Consider the following 22,062-nt stretch of genomic DNA (forward strand, 5'->3'; position numbering starts at 1 on the left):
CCGTTCGCAAGCAAACGGGTACGTTTGTTCTATACCCAGTCAATGGCGAATCTGCATATGCCGATCCGCGAATTTCACGTTTAGAAAGTAGAAACCGTCACTGCATTTCGTCATTCACTTGAACTCGATATCTCTTTTTTCATTCCAAACAGCATAACTCCAATTACAAATATACATTAATATAATAAACTTTTAACAACATTCGTGACATAAACAAATATTTAAATCCTGATGTGAAGTTCCGTATGGTTCGGTGAACACAATTACCAATTCAAAATCGTAATTGTATTCACTCAATTCCAATCATCAATTGATACTTTTACAAAACGATTAACACGATTACAGTTTAACGATTTAACATTACGATTGAATGACGGTTGTATTGGGATATTATCAAACCAGCTCATTGCCATAATCTGTCCACTTCCGCATTCGCGGCAGGATCAAAATTCTCATCAAAATCTACAGTATTTGTAGAATTTCAATAAAAGCCACATCACTGTTCATATCCATAATTATTATTCCATCGTGTTTGGAAAAACTGGAAAATTTGAAAAACAATCTAGCCTATTTTACTCCAGGGGGTCCCAGGATTACCCACCAAAAATATCGTTGCGATCGGTTCAGCCGTTTTTGCGGTACCTTCGAACGGACGGACAGACGGACATTTGGTGAATTATAGTAAGATTTACATGCTTATTTCAATCTGATGCGTTTGGGTTTGACCACCACCCACCTTCTTCTGTATTTTCTCGAAGTCCAGGAACCTAACACCCTTATTCCCAAAGGAGATTGGATTTAACCATCACGGTTTTGAATATCGCAAAATGTTCCAGGAACGTAACCCCTGTAATATTTAAAGGGTTTACAGTATTATATATGCACATAAGCAACAGGCACGTTTTTGTTTCATGTACTTAAGTTGGGGTTTTTTTTTTTGAGAATGGTTGAGGCAGCAATCTGGCCAATACATCTTCAAAATTAAAGGAATGAGCAACTTGTATGACAAATGAAGGCTTGTGTACAGAATTTCGGTTATAGCCAGAGTTGTCAAGCCGAATCGTGTGAAATACACAAGGGTCGCCCGTCATCATCAAAAAACGACTACTGCAAGCAACAACTGCAGGATTACACAAAACGATGATATTTCCCGGCATTGCAATACAGCCCACTCAAGCCGTATGGCATATGACATCAAAAATGTACACTCTGCAAAGTCTGCATATGTATGGGATGGGGATCACGTTTGTGAAGTTTCGTGCTGATCGGATAAGGTACGTTTTTCTATCCAATATGGCTGCCAAACCACGTAACCTACATCATCATTTTCAAACTATATGCAACAATGGTGATAGATGACATTTTTTTAATTTTGCATCGATAGGGTAAGCAGTTTCAGAGACATCATTATTTAATATTTTCCTTCAATCCAATATGATGCCACACCATGTGACCTATGATGTCATAAATTTAATATTTCAATACAAATGGGTTAAAGGTCATGTGCATGCAACTTCATATTTTTACGGTAGGATTAAAACATTTATGGCTGATATAACACTTCACCTATGATGTCATCATTATCATACTTTTGTTCCCTATTGGGAGTACTTGGCAATGCGCCAAGTTTCAAATTTTTCCATTCAGAAGTTTCCAAGAAATGTTTATTTAATTATTTACGTTTAATCCAAGATGGCTGCCATACCAAGTGACCTATGATGTCACAATTATCATAAAAACATTCTGCTTGGGTGTCATTCCTACCCTGAACGTTTTCGTCCCAATCGGACATGTGGTTGCTGAGAAACAAGCGTTACGCCTAGGTCCCCCGTCGGGGAAGTGATGCGAGTTGACAAAGTGGAAGACGCAGAAAACATGCTATGATATGATATTTCGCTCACAAGGTTCAGACATACATGGAGGCGGCCATCTTGGATTTTGATGTGGCGACCCAATTTTCAATAGCGTTCTTCCTTATGCCTAGATACACCCACACACCAGATTAGAAGTTGGTACTTCGCTTATTTTTCAAGATATTCCACTCACAAGGTTCAGACATAGATGGCGGCGGCCATCTTGGATTTTGACGTGGCGACCCAATTTTCAATAGGGTTCTTCCTTATGCCTAGATACACCCACACACCAGATTATAAGTTGGTACTTCGCTTATTTTTCAAGATATTCATCTCACAAGGTTCAGACATACATGGCGGCGGCCATCTTTGATTTTGACGTGGCGACCCAATTTTCAATAGCGTTCTTCCTTATGCCGAGATACACCCAAACACCAGATTATAAGTTGGTACTTCGCTTATTTTTCAAGATATTTCGTTCACAGGGTTCAGACATATATATGGTGGTGGCCATCTTGGATTTTGACGTGGCGACCCAATTTTCAATAGCGTTCTTCCTTATGCCGAGATACCCACACACCAAATTAGAAGTTGGTACTTTGCATATTTTTCAAGATATTCAGCTGACAAGGTTCAGACATACATGGCGGCGGCCATCTTGGAATTTGACGTGGGTTGCACCCACACACCAAATTCGAATGCGGTCCTTCGTTTACGCACGTACGCACGCACGGACGGACGGACGGAGACGGGAAAACCATAGTCCCCCTTTCGCTCCGCGGTGCGACGGACAAAAACGAGGTTTAGCCCGTACGGAGGGACAACCTGAAAACATAATGCCTCCGGTCACCTTTGGGGGCGGAGGCATAAAAAATATTCTAAATACGGTACATGAAGCTATGTATTGAAAACGTTATCATTTCTTAGACTACTGCAAGTATCTCACTTATCGAACATTGTGAATGCCCCTCACAGCTCTGCCACCCAGTGATAAAGGAATCAAATAATAATAATAATAATACATTTATTTTATATTGTAGCGGTTACCTTATTCGCATGTCGCGGTTAACTTATCCGCATGTCGCGGTTAACTTATTCGCATGTGACGGTTACCTTATGTTTGGTCATAATCCACATGCACGGCCCTGTGGGGCTTTTGGTTTGTTGGACGTGACGCACGCGCAGTTGTCGGAGCCACGCCCTCCGAAGAGGGTTTTGGCTTTATAAAAGCGGTACGACTTCCGTTCGCGTTAGAGTGTGCTGGAGATTTCTGTACCAATAAACAAGCTTCGAACCCTACGAAATGGCCTCGTCTTCTCGCCTTCCGCAACTCCTAAACTGGTGACCCCGGCTGCCCCCGAACAGATTCGGGGGCTGCAAACGAACACGGCAGTTTCGATCGCACTGCCGGAGTTTTGGAAACGATGAGCGGCCATGTGGTTCGCGCACCGCGCTCGGCTCTTCCTCTACGACCGGGAGGGGCGAGCCCGCTCCAGGACCCTCCGAAGGAACGCAGTTACAAGATGTGGGTGGCACTGCTGCTCATCTCTTGCGCGCGCACACCGACGTTGGCGGCACGGCTGCTTCGTTACCTTCGCGCGCGCTGCTGCTCATATCTTGCGCTCGCACTGACGTTGGCGGCACGGCTGCTTCGTTACCTTCGTGCGCACTGCTGCTCGTCACCTTCGCACAACTACACTCTACAAGAAAGCTGCAACTCGCGCAAGAACTTCTCCGACTCTGCATCCTCGGGAGGCCTGCGAGGCTACATCCTCAGCCTACCCTGAGGCCTTGACCAGCCCCTCGGTTGGCTCGACCTCTTTTCGCGTGCACCGAGGCCGAGCACTGCTCGAGCTTTCTGGGCACTGCCAAGCGCACCGCGAACTGCAACCTCGGGAGGCCCGCGAGGAACCTCGGCAGCCTCCCCCGAGGACTTGACCAGCCCCTCGGTCGGCTCAACCCCACGGCTGCGTTTTCTCACGCGTACCGAGGCCGAGCACTGCTCGAGCCTTCTCGGCACTTCCGAGCGCACCTGCGAACTACGTACACGCCCGTGGAGTGCATTCTGGGGGGGGCGCATGTAGCGGTTACCTTATTCGCATGTCGCGGTTAACTTATCCGCATGTCACGGTTAACTTATTCGCATGTGACGGTTACCTTATGTTTGGTCATAATCCACGTGCACACGGCCCTGTGGGGCTTTTGGTTTGTTGGACGTGACGCATGCGCTGTTGTCGGAGCCACGCCCTCCGAAGAGGGTTTTGGCTTTATAAAAGCGGTACGACTTCCGTTCGCGTTAGAGTGTGCTGGAGATTTCTGTACCAATAAACAAGCTTCGAACCCTACGAAATGGCCTCGTCTTCTCGCCTTCCGCAACTCCTAAAATATAGCGCTTTTCAAGAAGCCCAAAGACGCTTATGGCTTTGGCTTTCAATGGCTTTCAATAATCTTTATGCATCAATTGACTATACTCTGTCGACTATCTTCAATGGTAAAATCAATAGCCTATTTTGTAAATAATTTGCTTCATTTCAAATCGAAAGGATTTCATTTTTGACCTGAAAGCTCATTTGTTTTACATAATTTACTCAATGCCCATTTAATTATGGTCCTTCACTATAACACTCAGAACTTCCAGCAAATGACGATTATGATGATGATACCAATCTCTACTAAACACAACATCAACTAGAACTACCTCCGCCAGGCTGAAGAGTTCACGTTTTGTATCCCACTGATAGATGTGATCTGCATCCGGACCTTAACGCAAGATCTAATTGGCTTGTTCTTGTCACCTAACCAACTCATCCAGTGAGTTTTGTCATAATCCATCCACAACCTTTTGTTGAAATATCATGCTAAGTATCGTTTTTGGCTCCATCGCTAGATGGTGAAGAATCACTAAAAACTCTAGAATCCAGATCGGGATCATCATCAAAATTTAATCAATTCCTCCAAATCACACACCCAACCTGTCCACCAAATTTCATGCGAATCCATCCATAACTTTTTTTAAATATCCTGCTGAGAAACAGACGGGGGCAAAAACATGCAATCTCCATCCACCTTAGGTGGTGGAGGTAAATATATTTGTTTGCCTAAAAAGAATGCTGGCGTAATTAAGAGATCAAGCCATTGTGAAGGATGGTGTTAAAAATAAAAATAAAAGGATGGTGATATTTGTGATTGTGAAGGATGGTGATAAAAAGATCGAAAGGGCATACCAATTGACCCAGAGATTCCTCTCGTAGCTTTCTACATTTTCAGCACAACCCATTATTGAGGAATAACTGGAAAGAATCAGCTCGAAGAAACAAGGTGAATCTGGATCAATAAAAAGAAAAAACGAAAGAAGGTTTTCATACAATATTCCTAAAAAAATGTTTGCAGGACAGTGGCTGCACATGACATCTAAATAATTCTCGCTTCTTCAGAGGTGATTGAAAAAGTACCAAAACCACCACTTTCCTAAAACTTGCAGTGGTCACACTTATGGTGGGTCAAGGTGGAAAAAAAGTGCACTTTTTAGCTCTATCATTGAAATCTACACCAACAAAGTGTGCATCTCACCAACGACAAATCACAAAGTCATGATCGTTTCTGCTTCACTGTAAACAGCAGTCGGTCTCCTTTCTGCGATACCATAATTTCTCAGTTTCAGTATTTCACAACAACAACAACACAACATGCATTTTAAAGGCCATTTTCTTTCTCGGTCTTCCCCGTCCTCTACTTCCTTCTACATTCATTTCCATCACTCTTCTCAACCAGTCACTTTCATCCTTCCTCAACACATGACCAAACCATCTCAACCTGTTCCTCTTCACAGCATCAATCACAACCTCTATTCCCATCATCTTTCGCAATTCATCATTTGTCTTCCTCTCTCTCAACGATACTCCGCACATCTGTCGAACCATTCGCATTTCCACCCTTTCCAACCTTCGTTGCTGCTCTACGTTCATTACCCATGTCTCGCTCCCATAAATCATAACACTTCTCACACATGCAGCATACACCTTTCCCTTCAGCTTCAACGACACTCCCCTCATCAGCACGCCACTCAATTCCCGAAACTTCTTCCATGCACATCTCACTCGAGCAACCGTTGCCGAGTCTGATCCACCTTCTCCATTCAGCATGTCTCCGAGGTAGCAAAATGTTTTCACACCTTCCAGCTTCACGCCGTCTCCAAGATCCAACTCAACATTTCCTCCATCTGCAGCTCCCTCTGTGCACACCTTACATTTGAATGCAGCTGCCACACTGGTTAATGACCCTCTCAGACCACTACATTTTTGATGAACCCACTCAGCGCACATTGTACACTGAATGGAGTTCACTCCGACACCCTTCCTACACACAGCACAGGGCCACTTCCCAGTTCTTTCCACCTCACCACGTGCTTTACCACTTGCCATCACCTTCGTCTTTCCGATATTCACCTTCAGACCTTTTGTCTCCATACATTCCTTCCACATGTTCATCTTTTCCTTCAGTCCATCCATACTTTCCGCAATCAACACCAGATCATCTGCATACAACAACTCCCACGGTAAACCCTCCTTTACGTTCTGAGCCAGCACCTCCATCACAGCTACAAATAGTAGTGGACTTAGTACCAACCCCTGATGCACTCCCACCTTCACCTCAAACTCACCACTGTTCCCGTCCTTCGTCCTTACAGCTGTGCGCGCTCTTTTGTACATTGCCATCACTACTCTGATCAACCATTCCTCCACTCCTAACTTCCTCAATGCCCATGTCAATACTTTGCGTGGAACCCGATCGAATGCTTTCTCCAGATCAACAAACCCAAGAAACAACTTCTTCCTCTTCTCCATGTACTTCTCCTGCAACTGCCTCACAATGAAAAGCGCGTCTGTTGTTCCTCTTCCTGGCATGAATCCAAACTGCATTTCATCGATCTTCACTTTCTTCCTTTCAGTATTTCACAAATCAACAGAAAAGTCATACTTGTTTTGCTTAACCTCAATTGTATGCCGACTTTAAGATCCATAATCCGGTGTGACTTCTGGGGATTACAAACATTGGCACTCGTTGAATTCAGTCCTCGGGTCCTCCAGAGGATGAAGAAGGATACCAAAAGACCAAACGGCACGGTAAAGTATTGTACTCGCAATCACAAAGCGTCCTAACGTGAAGAAGTAAAAACAAACAAAAACTTTTATAGTCCATGCACCATGGTGTCATCCAACCCCTTTCACACCATTCTCCACAGATCACTGCAACGTTCAAAAATGATAACATACCGAGCATGTTTGCATCATTTATAAATGGTAAGGTGGTCCCTCCTGTGACGTCGAATAAAAAAACTGCAAAAGGACTGGCAGCAGGAACCAGTTTACAGAGAACTGTAGATCCACACGTTGTTGCAGCTGATCAGATATTCATTCAGGTGCAGAAACATATTGAAGAATGAATGAATATGAATGAATGAATGAATGATCGTTTTAAGGCCATTTTCCCCGCCAGAGCAGGGGTTAGCCTTGCGGGCCCCATGACAATCATGGTTCCCTGTTTGAGGCAATGTTTTTATGGCTGGATGCCCTTCCTGACGCCAACCCTTGGTCACGCTCTTACGATGCGCAGGGATACGGTGTACCTATTCTAAACCGGGATACACACCGGGATCATTCATCCCAGCAAGCTGGTACTCAATTCGCCGACCTCGGAAGGATGACAGGCTGAGTCAGTGAGTCAACCCCCCGGGTGTTAATTCAGCGATCGATCGGGATTCCAACCCAGGATCCTAGGATCCCAAGCCGGCACCCTAACCGCTAAGCCAACACCAGGCTGTATATTGAAGGATAGAAATGATTTTTTCTCAGTGTCCAAGATGTCCACAGGGGCCATTTTCAGTCACTTCTTTATGACAGGTCAAAAGATTCTTTTTTAAACAAAAACAACAACTACAAATAGCTATTCCAACAGAATCTTGTATAAACAGTCATTTTCAAGCAACAAACAAACTTTATGTAAATTTCTACTCATTTTGTTTTTTAAGCTTACCTTTCAAGCTTATTATGCGATACAATGTTATGTCACTTCTACAGATTGGATTTTTATTTCATATCTTACTGCAACAAATTGCTCAGTCAAGTATTTGACTTACAAGTTGGGGGAATCCTGTACTCTGCTGCTATATAACAACAAAAACGATTGCACCCGTGTCCAAAGGAAGCGGTTCAGGTTGGCATTTTAAATACGAAATCGGCAAAGCCTAGAAATGAACGAACCCCATTATGATTACCTACCCTTTAGAACCCATTAGAAGCCGTCAGAATTACCCTTTAGAACCCATTAGAATTACCCTTTCGAATTACACGGTGGAAAGATAGGTTCTTCTTCTTCTTCATTTTTGACGGACGGACATAACCAAATATTGAAGCGGCTTCACCACTTAAGAATGCTGGCAGAACAGGGGTGATTGAACAATGACCCTCCTCCTCAAAAAATGATAAAATGAAGAAACGTTATAATGTAGATTCAACAAAGTTAAAAAAAACTATTATGGGAAAAAGGATTTGCCTGTTTAGAAGACAATGCTGTTGACATTGGATTGATAACCATGAGTCACACCCATTGGAACCCATCAAATTTGAATTGGTTCCTGGAATTTGAGGACTCAAGTTTTTTGTTTTCTTTCATGATTTGGTCTCGAGTGCAGAAGAGAATATCTGGATCTTCTGTGGTGGTGGGGGCCAATTCCAAAACTTTGCTTCAACTCCCACAACACACACAACTTTTCCTGTATGTAACTGCTAATCATACCAAACGTGTAGCCAGTACCCCACCACCCACCAGGTATTGTGCTACTGGTATTTCATATTGAATCTGGGTTGGTGACACCTGTGTGCCAAAAGTTTGGAGTGCCTGAAGGAGCTGCCTTGATTGCATGCATCTTGCTGATGCCAGGCACGTGAATGACCTCTTCTCATGCCTCTTCGATTTCCTCTTTGAAATGTGTAATACATGGGTTTCACGCATTTAGATTCCCGAATGGCAAAGCCATTTGAACTCTGCACAATTGGGGCACCATTTATTTTGCACATGACGCTGTCACCACATCACACCATGTACAGGTAGTGGACAAAAAAAATGAAACATCAATGTAAAGTCAATTTTAATTGAGCGATTATTAGTGTGTGTACGTGTGTGTACATGTGTGTACATGTGTGTACGTGTGTGTACGTGTGTGTACGTGTGTGTACGTGTGTGTACGTGTACGTGCGTGTGCGTGTGCGTGTGCGTAACCAGTCTCAGGTCGAAGGACAAAATAAGTTGAAATGTGATTGTTGTGCTCCAAGTGTGCATGGGACGATCTACCAAGTTTGGGATGGCCACCTCCAACTTAGAATTTTTTCTTTTTTTAAATGTTAAAATTGCCATAAGAAGTGTGTGAATTATCATAAGTGTTACTGGACATAATAACTTGAACAGTAGATATTATCGCAAAAATTAATAAATAAAAATCAAACTTCCAATAGTTGTCCAAATCATTCTAAAATACACCGATTCTCTGTTTTAGTATTATGAAAACTATAATCACCATAGATGTGGGGTAGGTGGTGCGTTGTTGAATCGTGTGTGTTTGTTTGTGGGAAGAAAAGAGTTGAAACTTGATGGTTGTACTCAGGGTGTGCATGGGAATGTTCTAAGTTGGGATGGCCATCTCCACCTTACCCACCCCCACTTGCTGCTCGTTACGGGTGTTTAGGTGTTTAATCAGTATAAATTTTGGATAAACTGTCAATTTGATTATTACATGCAGTTGTACTCAAACAAGAGATGATTTTTAAAAACGTTAATATTAACACGCGATTTCTGTACGACCACCACAGCCAAGCTGGTCATTACATAACATCTTTTTACGGCGTAGCCCATAGGGCAAAACCGTCTAGAACAGTTTTTGTCCGTATGTATGTATCCTCAAACGCATACCAATCAGAGCTGAGGATCTGGTCACATGACAGGGTGATGTAATTACGTCTGATGTCATTACGGCGGCTGACTCTCCACACTCCTGCATTTTGATTCCAATTTCGTTCAGGCCGAACAAATCGTCGAACCTGTCATAATCACAATCGCCATGCTTTACCTTTACGTTTTTCATTCAGTGTGAAACTCAAACAAACCGATTCTTTAAATGACCATCAAATATCGAAAGCATCGGCGTTACGTCTCTTGTTACAATACAGTACACGTATAGGCCTTCGGCTTTATGCCTCACCTCGGACCGCTTCGGACAAATTTAGCCCAGATTTCTTAATACAGTAGTGTATCGTTTCAGTAGTATCGTTTTTGTAACAGTAATAATAATAATATAGTAAATATGGCCATAACACTTTAATCCCAATGTCATGAATACAAAGTAATGGTTTGAAGCAGTGTATGGTTCACGATTCCATGATGAGCGGTGTGCGGTACCAACAACCGTGGAAGTGAGGAATTTGCCTCGGATTTTTGATAGCATGTTATTAACCCAACGCCTGTGGGGTATATAGATTACAGTAGATCTACCCTCAGTTCTGCAAGTAAAACTTACCTCACGGATGTCGGGATTCCTCCAAATTTCTTTGTTTTATGTTATAAGCAGCATTAGCGGCCGTTTAAAAAGCTAATCATATGTGTTTGTGGTTTATAATATTTTACAAGCCCGGCTACGCTGCTGTTAGTCTTCCAATCTTGTTTCTCTAATATACCAGATTTCACAGTTTATATAAATAAAAAAAACAAAAAAAAAAAACATTTTAACAAATGTGTTTACATTCATTTTCCAGCCTTTCTCAGGTTTTCTTTAAGTACACAAAAATACCTAGATTTTTGAATTTAGACGTCAAGTTTTAAAGAAAAAGAAAAAAAGGAAGAGCAATTATGCTCAATAGAATGGGCGTGTTTTGTTGCTGTACATGAATAATAAAAGCCTTAAATGGAGAAAAATAACTTAATCAAGAGATCAAGTGGACGATGACGTCCGCACCATGAGTGGTGGTGTAAAAGTGTGCAGAGTGTTTTTGTGACCACATTGGAATGTGCTAAAGGTGGAAGAAAAAACAACAACAAATTTGATTAAGAAAATTATTTAACAGCAGAAACCATTCTGACAATGATTCATGCTTGATCAAATGAAAGGATGTACATTTAATGCCTGTATACCGTAACATTTCCGAATGTACACTCATAAATAACAAAGGTTTGAAATACTTTGTTTTGTAAAATGGTTGAGAATGCACAAGATAGCATCTAGATACCTCCAGCAGCCGGGAGCCGAGGCGGTCCCCAAACCGCCGGCCTTAATTGTTTTCATGCACCTACTTTTTATTCAGCGTGCAGGTATTTGAGAAAGTGTGGAGAGTCCAGAATTATTTGTGGAATTAATTTTTAAAAATATTTCAAAGCATCAAAAGTCTTCTTTGTTTTTCGAATTTGTTTCACTTTACAGAGAATGGCCCAAAGGTGCAAATACTTCAGAAACCTGATTCGTTGACATTCATTGGCAGCACAGTTGAAAGCTCTAAATCAAAATGTTTTGCTTACATTCATGAGAAGGCAAAACACTACCCTTTGACCATCAGGCACTGACAACAGCAATGAATGCCGTTTGAACACAATTTGTTGAATTAATGCAAACAAAGCGCAAGGCCACCAGACCCACTATTCGTCATCATCGTTAAAAGAGTAGAGTTGCATGTCCAGTCTCTCTTGGAAGTTTTAAAGAAATTAACAACTATTCAACAGAAGGTAACAACACAAATCTCACATCAATTTTCATGAACATTATTACTGCAACTAAACGTTATAAAAGTTGACAATAAGTACTTGCCAGCATTCTTTTATAGTACTAATATTCATGAAAAAACACTAGTGATTGCAAAGACTGATCACGATTGTGATGTAATAATGTTCAGGGGCTAGGGACATAGACAATCCTGCACCATCCCAATGTCCCCTCCCCTATCTCTAACTGTGTGGACCTCAAACATCCGAAGTCTCCGCTTGAACCTGACAGATGTCTCAATTCAGGCTGCTGCCGATAAACCAGACATCATCTGTTTAACAGATTCCTTCCTTCCACAGGACATCTCCAACACATTCGTGTTTCTGTCTCCTCCAATTTGATGGGCTTGAACCATACCCTGGCGGTGTAGTTGCACTTTACATCAAGCACTTAATTTCTCAGTGCCCTTGTATTAATCTTACACCTCCAAACCCCCAGGAGTACCTCCGGCTGTGACTTACCCACCTCTTCTTCGTCTGTGTGTTGTACTGTTCTCCAAACAGTGACAACTCCATCTACAGTACATCACTTTCAGACAACATGGACTAACTTTTAACCACTCATCGAAACACTCTCTCTTCCTTATCTTCCTTCCAATTTGAATTGCCACCATGCAACTTGACTGGGTGTTGCCAACTCTCTCACCAGGCATGACACTTCAGAAGAGGACCTCTGTCACTCCATGGGACTGAATCAATGTGAACTGATCAACCCAGATGTCTTTCAATGGCAAATCCTCCCTTCTGGACTTGATGATGTTTAACTTTCCTGCAAATGTCTCCTGCTGTTCCTCTGCTCCAATTGGTTCATCTGATCACATGCTTGTGAAAGTCACATCTACCTGGCTATTCTCAGAGAGCTGCCTCAATGCCGGCGACTGGCATTTCACTGAAGCAGATTGACAGCGACTGCAAGCAGCCATATTTCTTCAGAACTGGTCTCCCATATCTTCTGCCTCAGATGTTAACTCAGCTTGGTAATTCTTCCACAGAAACCTGCTCTCTCATAGAAAGATTAATCCCATCTCGTTTTCAATTATCCTGCCCTTCTTCCCGGAAATGGTAAACAGATTCCTGTTGTGAAGCAGTTGCTCTGAAACAACTTTCCTTCTCTTCCTGGAAGGCTAATCTGTCCGAAGGCAATCTCAGTGCATTCCAAAAAGTCCAAAACAAACTGTGGGTGCCCACTCTCAGGACAGCCAGAAAACATCTGTCCAACCTCAAGATTGAACTTTCAAGCTGGTCTCCCTCTTCTAAAATCTGGTGGCACCATGTTAAGTCTGTCTCAGGAGTATGCTCCTCCTCCATCCCTCCCACGACTTTCATAGCCAATGTGTTTGGAATCCTTTCATCTAATCTCAAGGCTGGAATACCCCAAGGCAGTGTTCTGGGCCCTGTCCTACTACTGATCTTCATCAATGATCTCTTCGACTCTCTGGAAAATCCCCTTTACCTCTCTACTGATCACTACACCCTCTCATCCTTCAGACACCACGACCACCCATCCTCATCTACTTCCTTTATAATCTGAAGGAGGTTCAGTCATTCAAACTCCTGGGTCACTATCAGTCAATATCTTTCTTGAGCAAACCATATTTCAATACTGGGCTCCAAAACCAGCCTCCGAATGGGCACCCTCTGTTGGACAAAGTCATTCGTTGGCACACCGAAACTCCTATCCACCTACAAGGCTTTCATCGTCAGCTTGATGGAGCACTGCTCTCCTCTCTGGGCAGACTCCCCTGCTTCGCATCTTGCTCAGCTTGGCGCCGTGGAAATAAAGGTCTCCTTGATCATGGGAATCTCCTACACTGAAGCTGAGTATATGGGCTTACCACTTCACCATTGCAGACATTCAGTTGTCTCTGTCTTCTACCGCCCTCTTTCTGGTCTCACACCCTCTACACTTTCCGTGTCTTGTCGTCTCCCCCGTCTCCCCCCCTCACTATCCCCAAGGTTTCTGGAGGGCACACACGGTCAACCATCAAACCTATTCTGATAAAATTACTACATCCAGGATCACTGCTCACCTCCACTTATTTGTTCCTCTTTTTCCCAAATGTCGAATCAACTTCCACATCCTCTTCATTCTCATTCTTCTCTCCAGGCCTTCAGGACAGCTGTTCACCACCATCTTAGATCGTTCCCAATCCAAGACCAGAAATTTTCTGCCATTGTTAACCCCACACAAATCCGTCCTCCAATCTCCCCGTTTTTCTCCTTTGAGTTACCTTCTCCATGCATGTGTGTTTTGCGTTCTGTCTTTATCCGTTATGTCCTGATCCGTTCAGTGTGCGAGCTCTTCCATGAGCCTCAACTATGAATACAAAAAAGTGAGAATAATTAATCGGTGAATAGGATGACTTGTGCATCATATTAGGATGTACCCATGATTTTAAAATAATAAAGATATCAAGAGGAACAGAGCACCAAAAGCTGAAAATTGGTGGAAATGTAGATCATAGATATTTATGTTTATAGTGAGTCAAGTTTAAACTTGAGCTTCCAGGAAAAAACAAAAAACACAATATCATTTCCCTTCATATAAAAATGCAAATTTGGAAAGAAAAAACATCTCAAAGTCAAAATTTCAGGATGTGATAAAATTAAAGTTAATTCAACAATGCACTTTGTGAAAATTTAGAGTGGGAAACTTTGATGAATTTCAAAATATGGCATCGTCCCCTGCTGAATGAAAATCCATCTGACACAGTTCCCATCTCGGCCTGCGTGGTTCGACAAGCCAAGAACCAAAGAATGCCAGTTTGGAGACTTCATTTGAACAAAGGCGAGGCTGGGGTGTTGTAAAGGTGTGTGCACGACGTCTTAGCCAGACAAGACCAATAGGTTGTCAAATTTCCTTCCCAACTTGGGAAAATGCAAGGGTTGATTTGAAAATAACTTGATCAAAGAGGATATTGTTTTATTTTAATCGTAAAGGTTGAACCCTCCAAAGAAAATTAACAATATATGCAAAAGCAGTTTCTTTGTCAGTTAATTGATATTTCTGGACATATTTATTATCTGTCCATTTTTAAAAGCCATTAAAATTACACCAATGTTGCGGAAAAACCCCCATAATGACAAATTACATTCTAGATTCTGTCAAAAAAGTGGGAAATAACCAAAAATGTTTGCATTTCCTACCACCATGAGAAAATAGCAGCACAGAACTTGAACACATGAACAAAAGATAAATAAAGAACGGAGCTTCTCATTATAGGACAAGTTATTAAATAGTGTGGGACAAAGTGAAGACGTGGGCAGAGCATTTTCACAGTGGTGGGGACAACAAGCACAGCATCTGAGCACTGGGTCACTGTGGCCTAGATTTTACGAATCATTGTCATTTGAAAAAAATAAAAGTCCATGTGAAAAAGCTAAAAACTGCTATTTAACAAATTGGTCGTACACTAGCTAATAGCCAGAAATGTGCAATATTTTATGCGCAAACTAAGTGCACGTCGATATTATAAATTCACACAAGGTCGATATTAAATGTTAATACTTGCTCACCAACTGCAACATTTAGTCATGCAATCAACCAAAGAAGCTTAAACATAGAGACGAGAAGGAGGGGAAAGGGAAAAAAAGAAGGAAAAACAGAAAGAAACTAGAAAGCTCAACCAGATATTGGCAGACCCTCGCCAGGACGCGTTTTCAGTGGTTTTTTAAGGCTGTTGTGTTAAAACAAATATGGCGAACGAACCACGTGACCGATATCATTTTTATTTCTCCACCAAATTATCCCTAGAATCCTCGATGATGCTCAAGAAATTTCATCTTGATCAGATGAGGTTTTTTACTTGTCGATTTATGACATCATAATGGAGGCACCTATGACATCATCATTAACATATCTTATTCCGCATGGAGAGTACTTTACAATGAGCTATGTGTCAATTATTTCTATTCAGTGCTTTCGGAGATATAGAGGTGCAAAGGTTTTCGGTTTTTCCAATATGGCGCCCATACCACGTGACCTATGACGTCATAATTCTCATTTTAAAATTATACAGGTAGAGTTGCACCTATGGTGAAAATTTCCTGCCAATCGGACCAACGGTTGCAGAGAATACCACATTTATTCTGTGCGTAGAAACAAACAGAGACAAACAAACAAACTCAAATGCAATACCCTTTCCTCAGGTGAGGGTAACTAGAATGGCACTCAGTGAGTGCATACCTCCGCCAGGCTGAGCACTTCACGTTTTGGATCCCACCGATAGGTCAGATCTGCATCCGGACATGAACCAAAATCGAATTGGCTTGTTCTCGTCACCTACCCAACTGATCCACCTAGTTTTGTCAAAACTTGTCCATAACTTTTTTTTTTTTAAAGTACCATACTACATATCGTTTTTTAGTTTTTTTAGCCTGGTGTTGGCTTAGCGGTTAGGGTGCCGGCTTGGGATCCGAGGATCCTGGGTTCGAATCCCGGTCGATCGCCGAATTAACACCAGGGGGGTTGACTCAGCCTGTCATCCTTCCGAGGTCGGCAAATTGAGTACCAGCTTGCTGGGATGAATGATCACGATGTGTACCCTGATTTAGAATAGGTACACTGTATCCCTGCGCATCGTAAGAGGCGACCAACGGTTGGCGTCAGGAAGGGCATCCGGCCATAAAAAAAAAAACTGCCTCGAACAGGGAACCATGATTGTCATGGGGCCCGCAAGGCTAACCCCCGCTCTAGCTGGGAAAATGGCCTTAAAACGATCATTCATTCATATTTCATTCACAACATATCGTTTTTGACCTTATCTGTAATTGTGAAGAATCACTTTAAAATTCTAGTATCCAGATCTTCATCTGGATATTCACCAAAATCTTATCAATTCGTCCTTCTCACACGCCAAACGTGTCCACCAAATCTCGACTGAATCTGTCCATAGCTTTTTCAGATATCTTGCTCACAGCCAAAGTCAAACAGACAGGGGTGAAAAAAAATAACCTCCGTCGACCTTCGGTAGAGGTAAAAACAACTTCAAATATAACTTGCCTCAATCACTTCACAAAATGAGAACAGCACTCGGTAGACAGTATACCTCACCCAGGCTGAAAAGTTTACATTTTGCATCACACCGATAGGTCTGATCTGGATCCGGACTTGAACCAAAATCGAATTGGCTCATTCTTGTCATTTGTCAGCCTGGTGTTGGCTTAGCGGTTAGGGTGCCGGCTTGGGATCCCTGGATCCTGGGTTCGAATCCCGGTCGATCGCTGAATTAACGCCAGGGGGGTCGACTCAGCCTGTCATCCTTCCGAGGTCGGCAAATTGAGTACCGGCTTGCTGGGATGAATGATCACGGTGTGTACCCCGGTTTAGAATAGGTACACCGTATCCCTGCGCATTGTAAGAGCGTGACCAAGGGTTGGCGTCAGGAAGGGCATCCGGCCATAAAAACATTGCCTCAAACAGGGAACCATGATCGTCATGGGGCCCGCAAGGCTAACCCCCGCTCTGGCGGGGAAAATGGCCTTAAAACGATCATTCATTCGTTCATTCATTATCCAACTCATCCACCTAGTTTTGTCATAAGACGTCCACAACTTTTTGAAATACCATGCTATATATCGTTTTTGGCCCCATCACTCAATGGCGAAATATTTAAATAAATAAATAAATAACATATCCGGATCTTCACCAAAATCAAATCTTTTCGTCCGAATCCGTCCACAACTTAGAGATATCGTGTTCACAAACAAACAAACACAGCCAAACAGACAGAGGTGAAAACAACCTCCATCCACCTTTGGTGGCCGAGGTAATAAGTATCTTTTTCTTTTTCTTTTTTTTTACACCGACTGACACACACACACACACACACACACACACACACACACACACACACACACACACACACACACACACACACACACACACACACACACACACACACACACACACACACACACACACACACACACACACACACACACACACACACACAGTCTTATTACTCCTTCCGTTCAAGTAAAATTTCGCTTGGCATATTTTCCAGACAATGTTGGTATGTCATCAAAAGTAGAATAAACATTTGGTCCTCATCCATTCTTTCTGGAAAGGGCAACCTCTATGGCTGTCTACACTTGTGCTGCTGCAACCCAGGCTCTTCAATATATACTTGATCACCAAGAGCAGCCAAACAAGAGGAAGAAAGAAGAAAAAGGTGTCAAATAAAAATAAAAATAATCAAAATCAAAAAAAACAAGTTACAATAAGAGTTTAATGAATGAAGAAACACATCAGAAGATGTTGCCAATTTGAAAAGATGCCAAGGATGACCATACACTGCATGTGAACAATCAGAATCCATTTTTGCCAAAAGCATCCACAGACAAAGGAAAAGGTGCAGAGGCGAAGCGAGCATCCCTCGACGACAAGCAAATAGGCAGGGTGGCTGTGCAGAATAGGAAACCAAGGAAAAAATCAATACTTGCAGATGAGAACAGCAAGCGCGCATGCGCAAGGCCCGTCCTGGACCACAGCTCACATACATCACCATCGGCTCTAATCAAACGCCCACGCTGCTTCACCCTCTTTGCCTCTTCCAATGCGAAGAACGATGTACACAACGTGCACGGACGTTCGTACACAATCAAGCTTGGCGGTGCGGTGATGTATCGCTCGCGAGTGCAGAAGGAAATACTTGCACCTGCCCATTTTCCAAATGCCAGCTTATGTACCCACCAAGGAGAATCTTTCCCCTATTCCTCCCGTCGGCATATTGCTGCGTATACATTACAAGGCATAGTAGGTTCTGCTGGGCCCTCGGAATGAGATTTAAAGAAACTCCAAAAGAGAGGACCTCTAAAGTGGAAAAGCAGGAGCTCAGTGGGCACATGTCATCAAGTAAACAATAACCTGAAAATTAAATAAATAAATAAGTTATTCAAATAACGACGATAGATATCGACAAAAGAAGAACAACCAAGCAACCCTTCCGTACATGGCAGGGAGGACTAGTTTGGAAGATGTTTAAAATACGTGCACGCTTTCAAACACTCCCCTGCACGCCACGCTTCATCACATCACATCACGCGTCCGTACTGCATCATCTGCATCCGTACTGCATCATCATCACATCACATCACGCCAAGAGGCAGATTCCAGAAACGACAATGTACACAGATCGCACGTGGGTAGCTCTATCGAGAGTTGGTGTCATAATCAACGGCAGATAAAAGTCGATTTTCAGGTCAGTATTATTGTATGGAAAAAATTAACTTCACGGATATTGGATATCCGAGACAATCGTGTATCCCGTATGGCGCACCTGGAATGTCACTGTCCGGGAACAGAAGGGAATGAGGAAAAGAAAAACGATGTCAAATAAATAAATAAGCGAAGACAAAATGTTGGAAACAAACAAAAAGCCTTAACCCTTTGGCAAGGAAGAGCAGTAATAATAAAGGTACCGAGAATCAAAAAAGGGGAAACAACGAAAATAAATAAATAAATAAACCACACGTGGGTGGCACATTTCAACGGCACAAAACAAATGATACATTCATGGGCTCTCGACAAAGTACAGAAGAGTTTACAACTTCAGAATGAATCACAAACCTCGGAATATTCCATCGACCTGCATTGCGACGCTTCAAATGTGGAGGGCCAAAATAAACCAAAAAAAACAAATAATAATAAAAATAATGCTCCATCTCCTAAAAAGTAACAAGCTTTGCACAAGAGGTGTGTGGAATCTGGAGCATACTTAAAATGAACAAACACACACCTCCAAAGGTATCCATTGCTGACCTTTCACAAATATTAACTTTTCATCACAAATAACGTCTGACCATTCAATATTTTAATTTGACAGCACCAGCCGGCTTACACGTCTGAGAAGCACAGCACAGACCACCTTGGCATGTACGACACGCACGCACACACACACACACACACACACACACACACACACACACACACACACACACACACACACACACACACACACACACACACACACACACACACACACACACACACACACACACACACACACACACACACACACACACACACACACTACAGCAGGGCACAATACACAACGGTCCGACATGCACGGCACATAGACAGATAGATACACCAGTGCAGCATGCAAGACACAGACACAGCAGCAGTCCGGCATGCATGACAGATAGATAGACAGATATATCCAGCATGCACACCACAGCGGACACAGACAAAAAGATAGTCAGATAAACAGACAGACAGATAGATAGATCGGTCCGGCATGCACAACAGACAGACAGATAGATAGACCGGTTAGACATGCACAACACAGACAGATAGACCAGTCCGGCATGCACAACACACAGACAGACAGATGGACAGATAGATAAAACGGCCTGGCATACACAGACATACCACATACCATACCACAGATAGACACAGACAGATATATAGACAGACCAGTCCGGCATGCACAACACACAGACAGACAGAGACAGATAGACAGATAGATAAAATGACCTGGCATGCACAACACAGACAGACACAGACAGATATTTAGACAGATAGACTGGTTCGACATGCACAACACAGACAGACAGACATATATACCAGTCCAGCATGCACAACACACAGACAGATAAACAGATGGACAGATAGATAAAACGGCCTGGCATGTACAACACAAACACAGACAGATAGATAGACAGATAGACTGGTTCGACATGCACAACACAGACAGACAGACATATATACCAGTCCAGCATGCACAACACACAGACAGATAAACAGATGGACAGATAGATAAAACGGCCTGGCATGTACAACACAGACAGATTATATAGACAGCCAGATAGACCAGTCCGGCATGCACAACACAGACAGATAGATAGACAGACAGACAGACAGAAAGACATATAGACCAGTCTAGAATGCACAGCACAGACAGCTAGACACAGACAGATAAACAGACCAGTCCAGAATGCAAAACACAGACATAGACAGACCGGTCGGGCATGCAAGACACAGGCAGACACAAAGGTCTGGCATGTACGAAACAGAACAGGCATGCACAGACCAGACCATGCAGATTGCACATGCACATGCACAGCACAGACCGGACCAGGCCGGGCATGCACAGCACAGACCGGGCATGCACAGCACAGACCGGGCATGCACAGCACAGACCGGGCATGCACAGCACAGACCGGGCATGCACAGCACAGACCGGGCATGCACAGCACATACCGGGCATGCACAGCACAGACTGGGCATGCACAGCAAAGACCAGACTGTCATGCACAGCACAGACCGGACTGTCATGCATAGCACAGACTGGGCATACACAGCACAGACCAGACTGTCATGCACAGCACAGACTGGGCATACACAGCACAGACCGGACTGTCAGGCACAGCACAGACAGGACTGTCATGCACAGCACAGGCTGGGCATACACAGCACAGACCGGACGGGCATGCACAGCACAGCACAGACAGGACTGTCATGCACAGCACAGGCTGGGCATACACAGCACAGACAGGACTGTCATGCACAGCACAGGCTGGGCATACACAGCACAGACCGGACGGGCATGCACAGCACAGCCGCGGCCAGCACGCACTGCTGCAGCCAACAGTCAAAGAGTGAATAGCGAGCAAAGCGAAAGAACCAGGCCCGGCCCAGACTTCGATCAAAAACAATTAAAATATCGAACGGTCAGCCAGCCCGTCATTGGCCGCCGGCCGGCGGGGCAATTAAAATGGATTTTCCTCCTTCCCCCCAGAGCTCCGCGTGGAGCACGCGAAGCCAGAGCTCCAAGGAGCTCGATATGCATGGCGCCAAAAGCGGAGGAGCCGCCGGTATGCCTCGGCCATTCAGGGACAAAAAAATCTGCTCGGACGAAACAAGAGAAGCCGGGAGAAAAGGGTGCACGGACAAGGAAGGCCTAACGGTGCCCAAGTCCTCTGGTAACTCGGGATTCGCGCGCCGCAACGCAATCAAATTAACGTCAGTGAATGAATTATGCCAGAACGACAGTATGAATATGTAACAATTAACCAGTACCTGGCTTTTCATCTTTCGCCGCTGGCTCCGCCATTTTGAATACCAATAACTTCCGAGAGCCGCCCCGATTCGCTCGCCGGAAACAGTCGAAGGTTAATTCATGCAAATCGCATGTGAGCCACGCCCCCTTTTTTCGCGGTTTTTTCGCGGTTTTTTCCCCCATTCGCATAGTTTCGCCTTCTTCTGAGATCCTCTGTTCGCGTCTCCCTCCTCTTTTCGCTTTCCTCTCTCAAATATCGTCTTATCCTTTCAAATCCCATTTAGTAGAAAAACAACTTTCAGCAAATAACAAGAGAACGCGAACGAATACATTTCCGATGCGTTGTGTTCTTATTGTTTATGATGATTAATTGGTTCCTAATATCAAACCAATGTCGCTGCCAT

The 22,062-nt window shown here is 43.4% G+C and overlaps 1 protein-coding gene across 1 annotated transcript in view; it reads right to left on the reverse strand.

Moving 5' to 3' along the window:
• LOC137431149 (POU domain, class 2, transcription factor 1) overlaps nt 1-21,753 on the reverse strand; it is a 235,343-nt gene extending 213,590 nt beyond the window's left edge. The window contains exon 1 of the mRNA XM_078771503.1: nt 21,679-21,753. Coding sequence (XP_078627629.1) covers nt 21,679-21,712 — 34 coding nt within the window. The 5' untranslated portion in view covers nt 21,713-21,753. The remainder of the gene's footprint in view (nt 1-21,678) is intronic.
• Between the last annotated feature and the right edge of the window lie 309 nt (nt 21,754-22,062).

Source organism: Myxine glutinosa, chromosome 1 (assembly GCF_964187855.1).
Source record: "Myxine glutinosa chromosome 1, kmMyxGlut1.1, whole genome shotgun sequence".
Lineage (NCBI taxonomy): Eukaryota > Metazoa > Chordata > Myxini > Myxiniformes > Myxinidae > Myxine > Myxine glutinosa.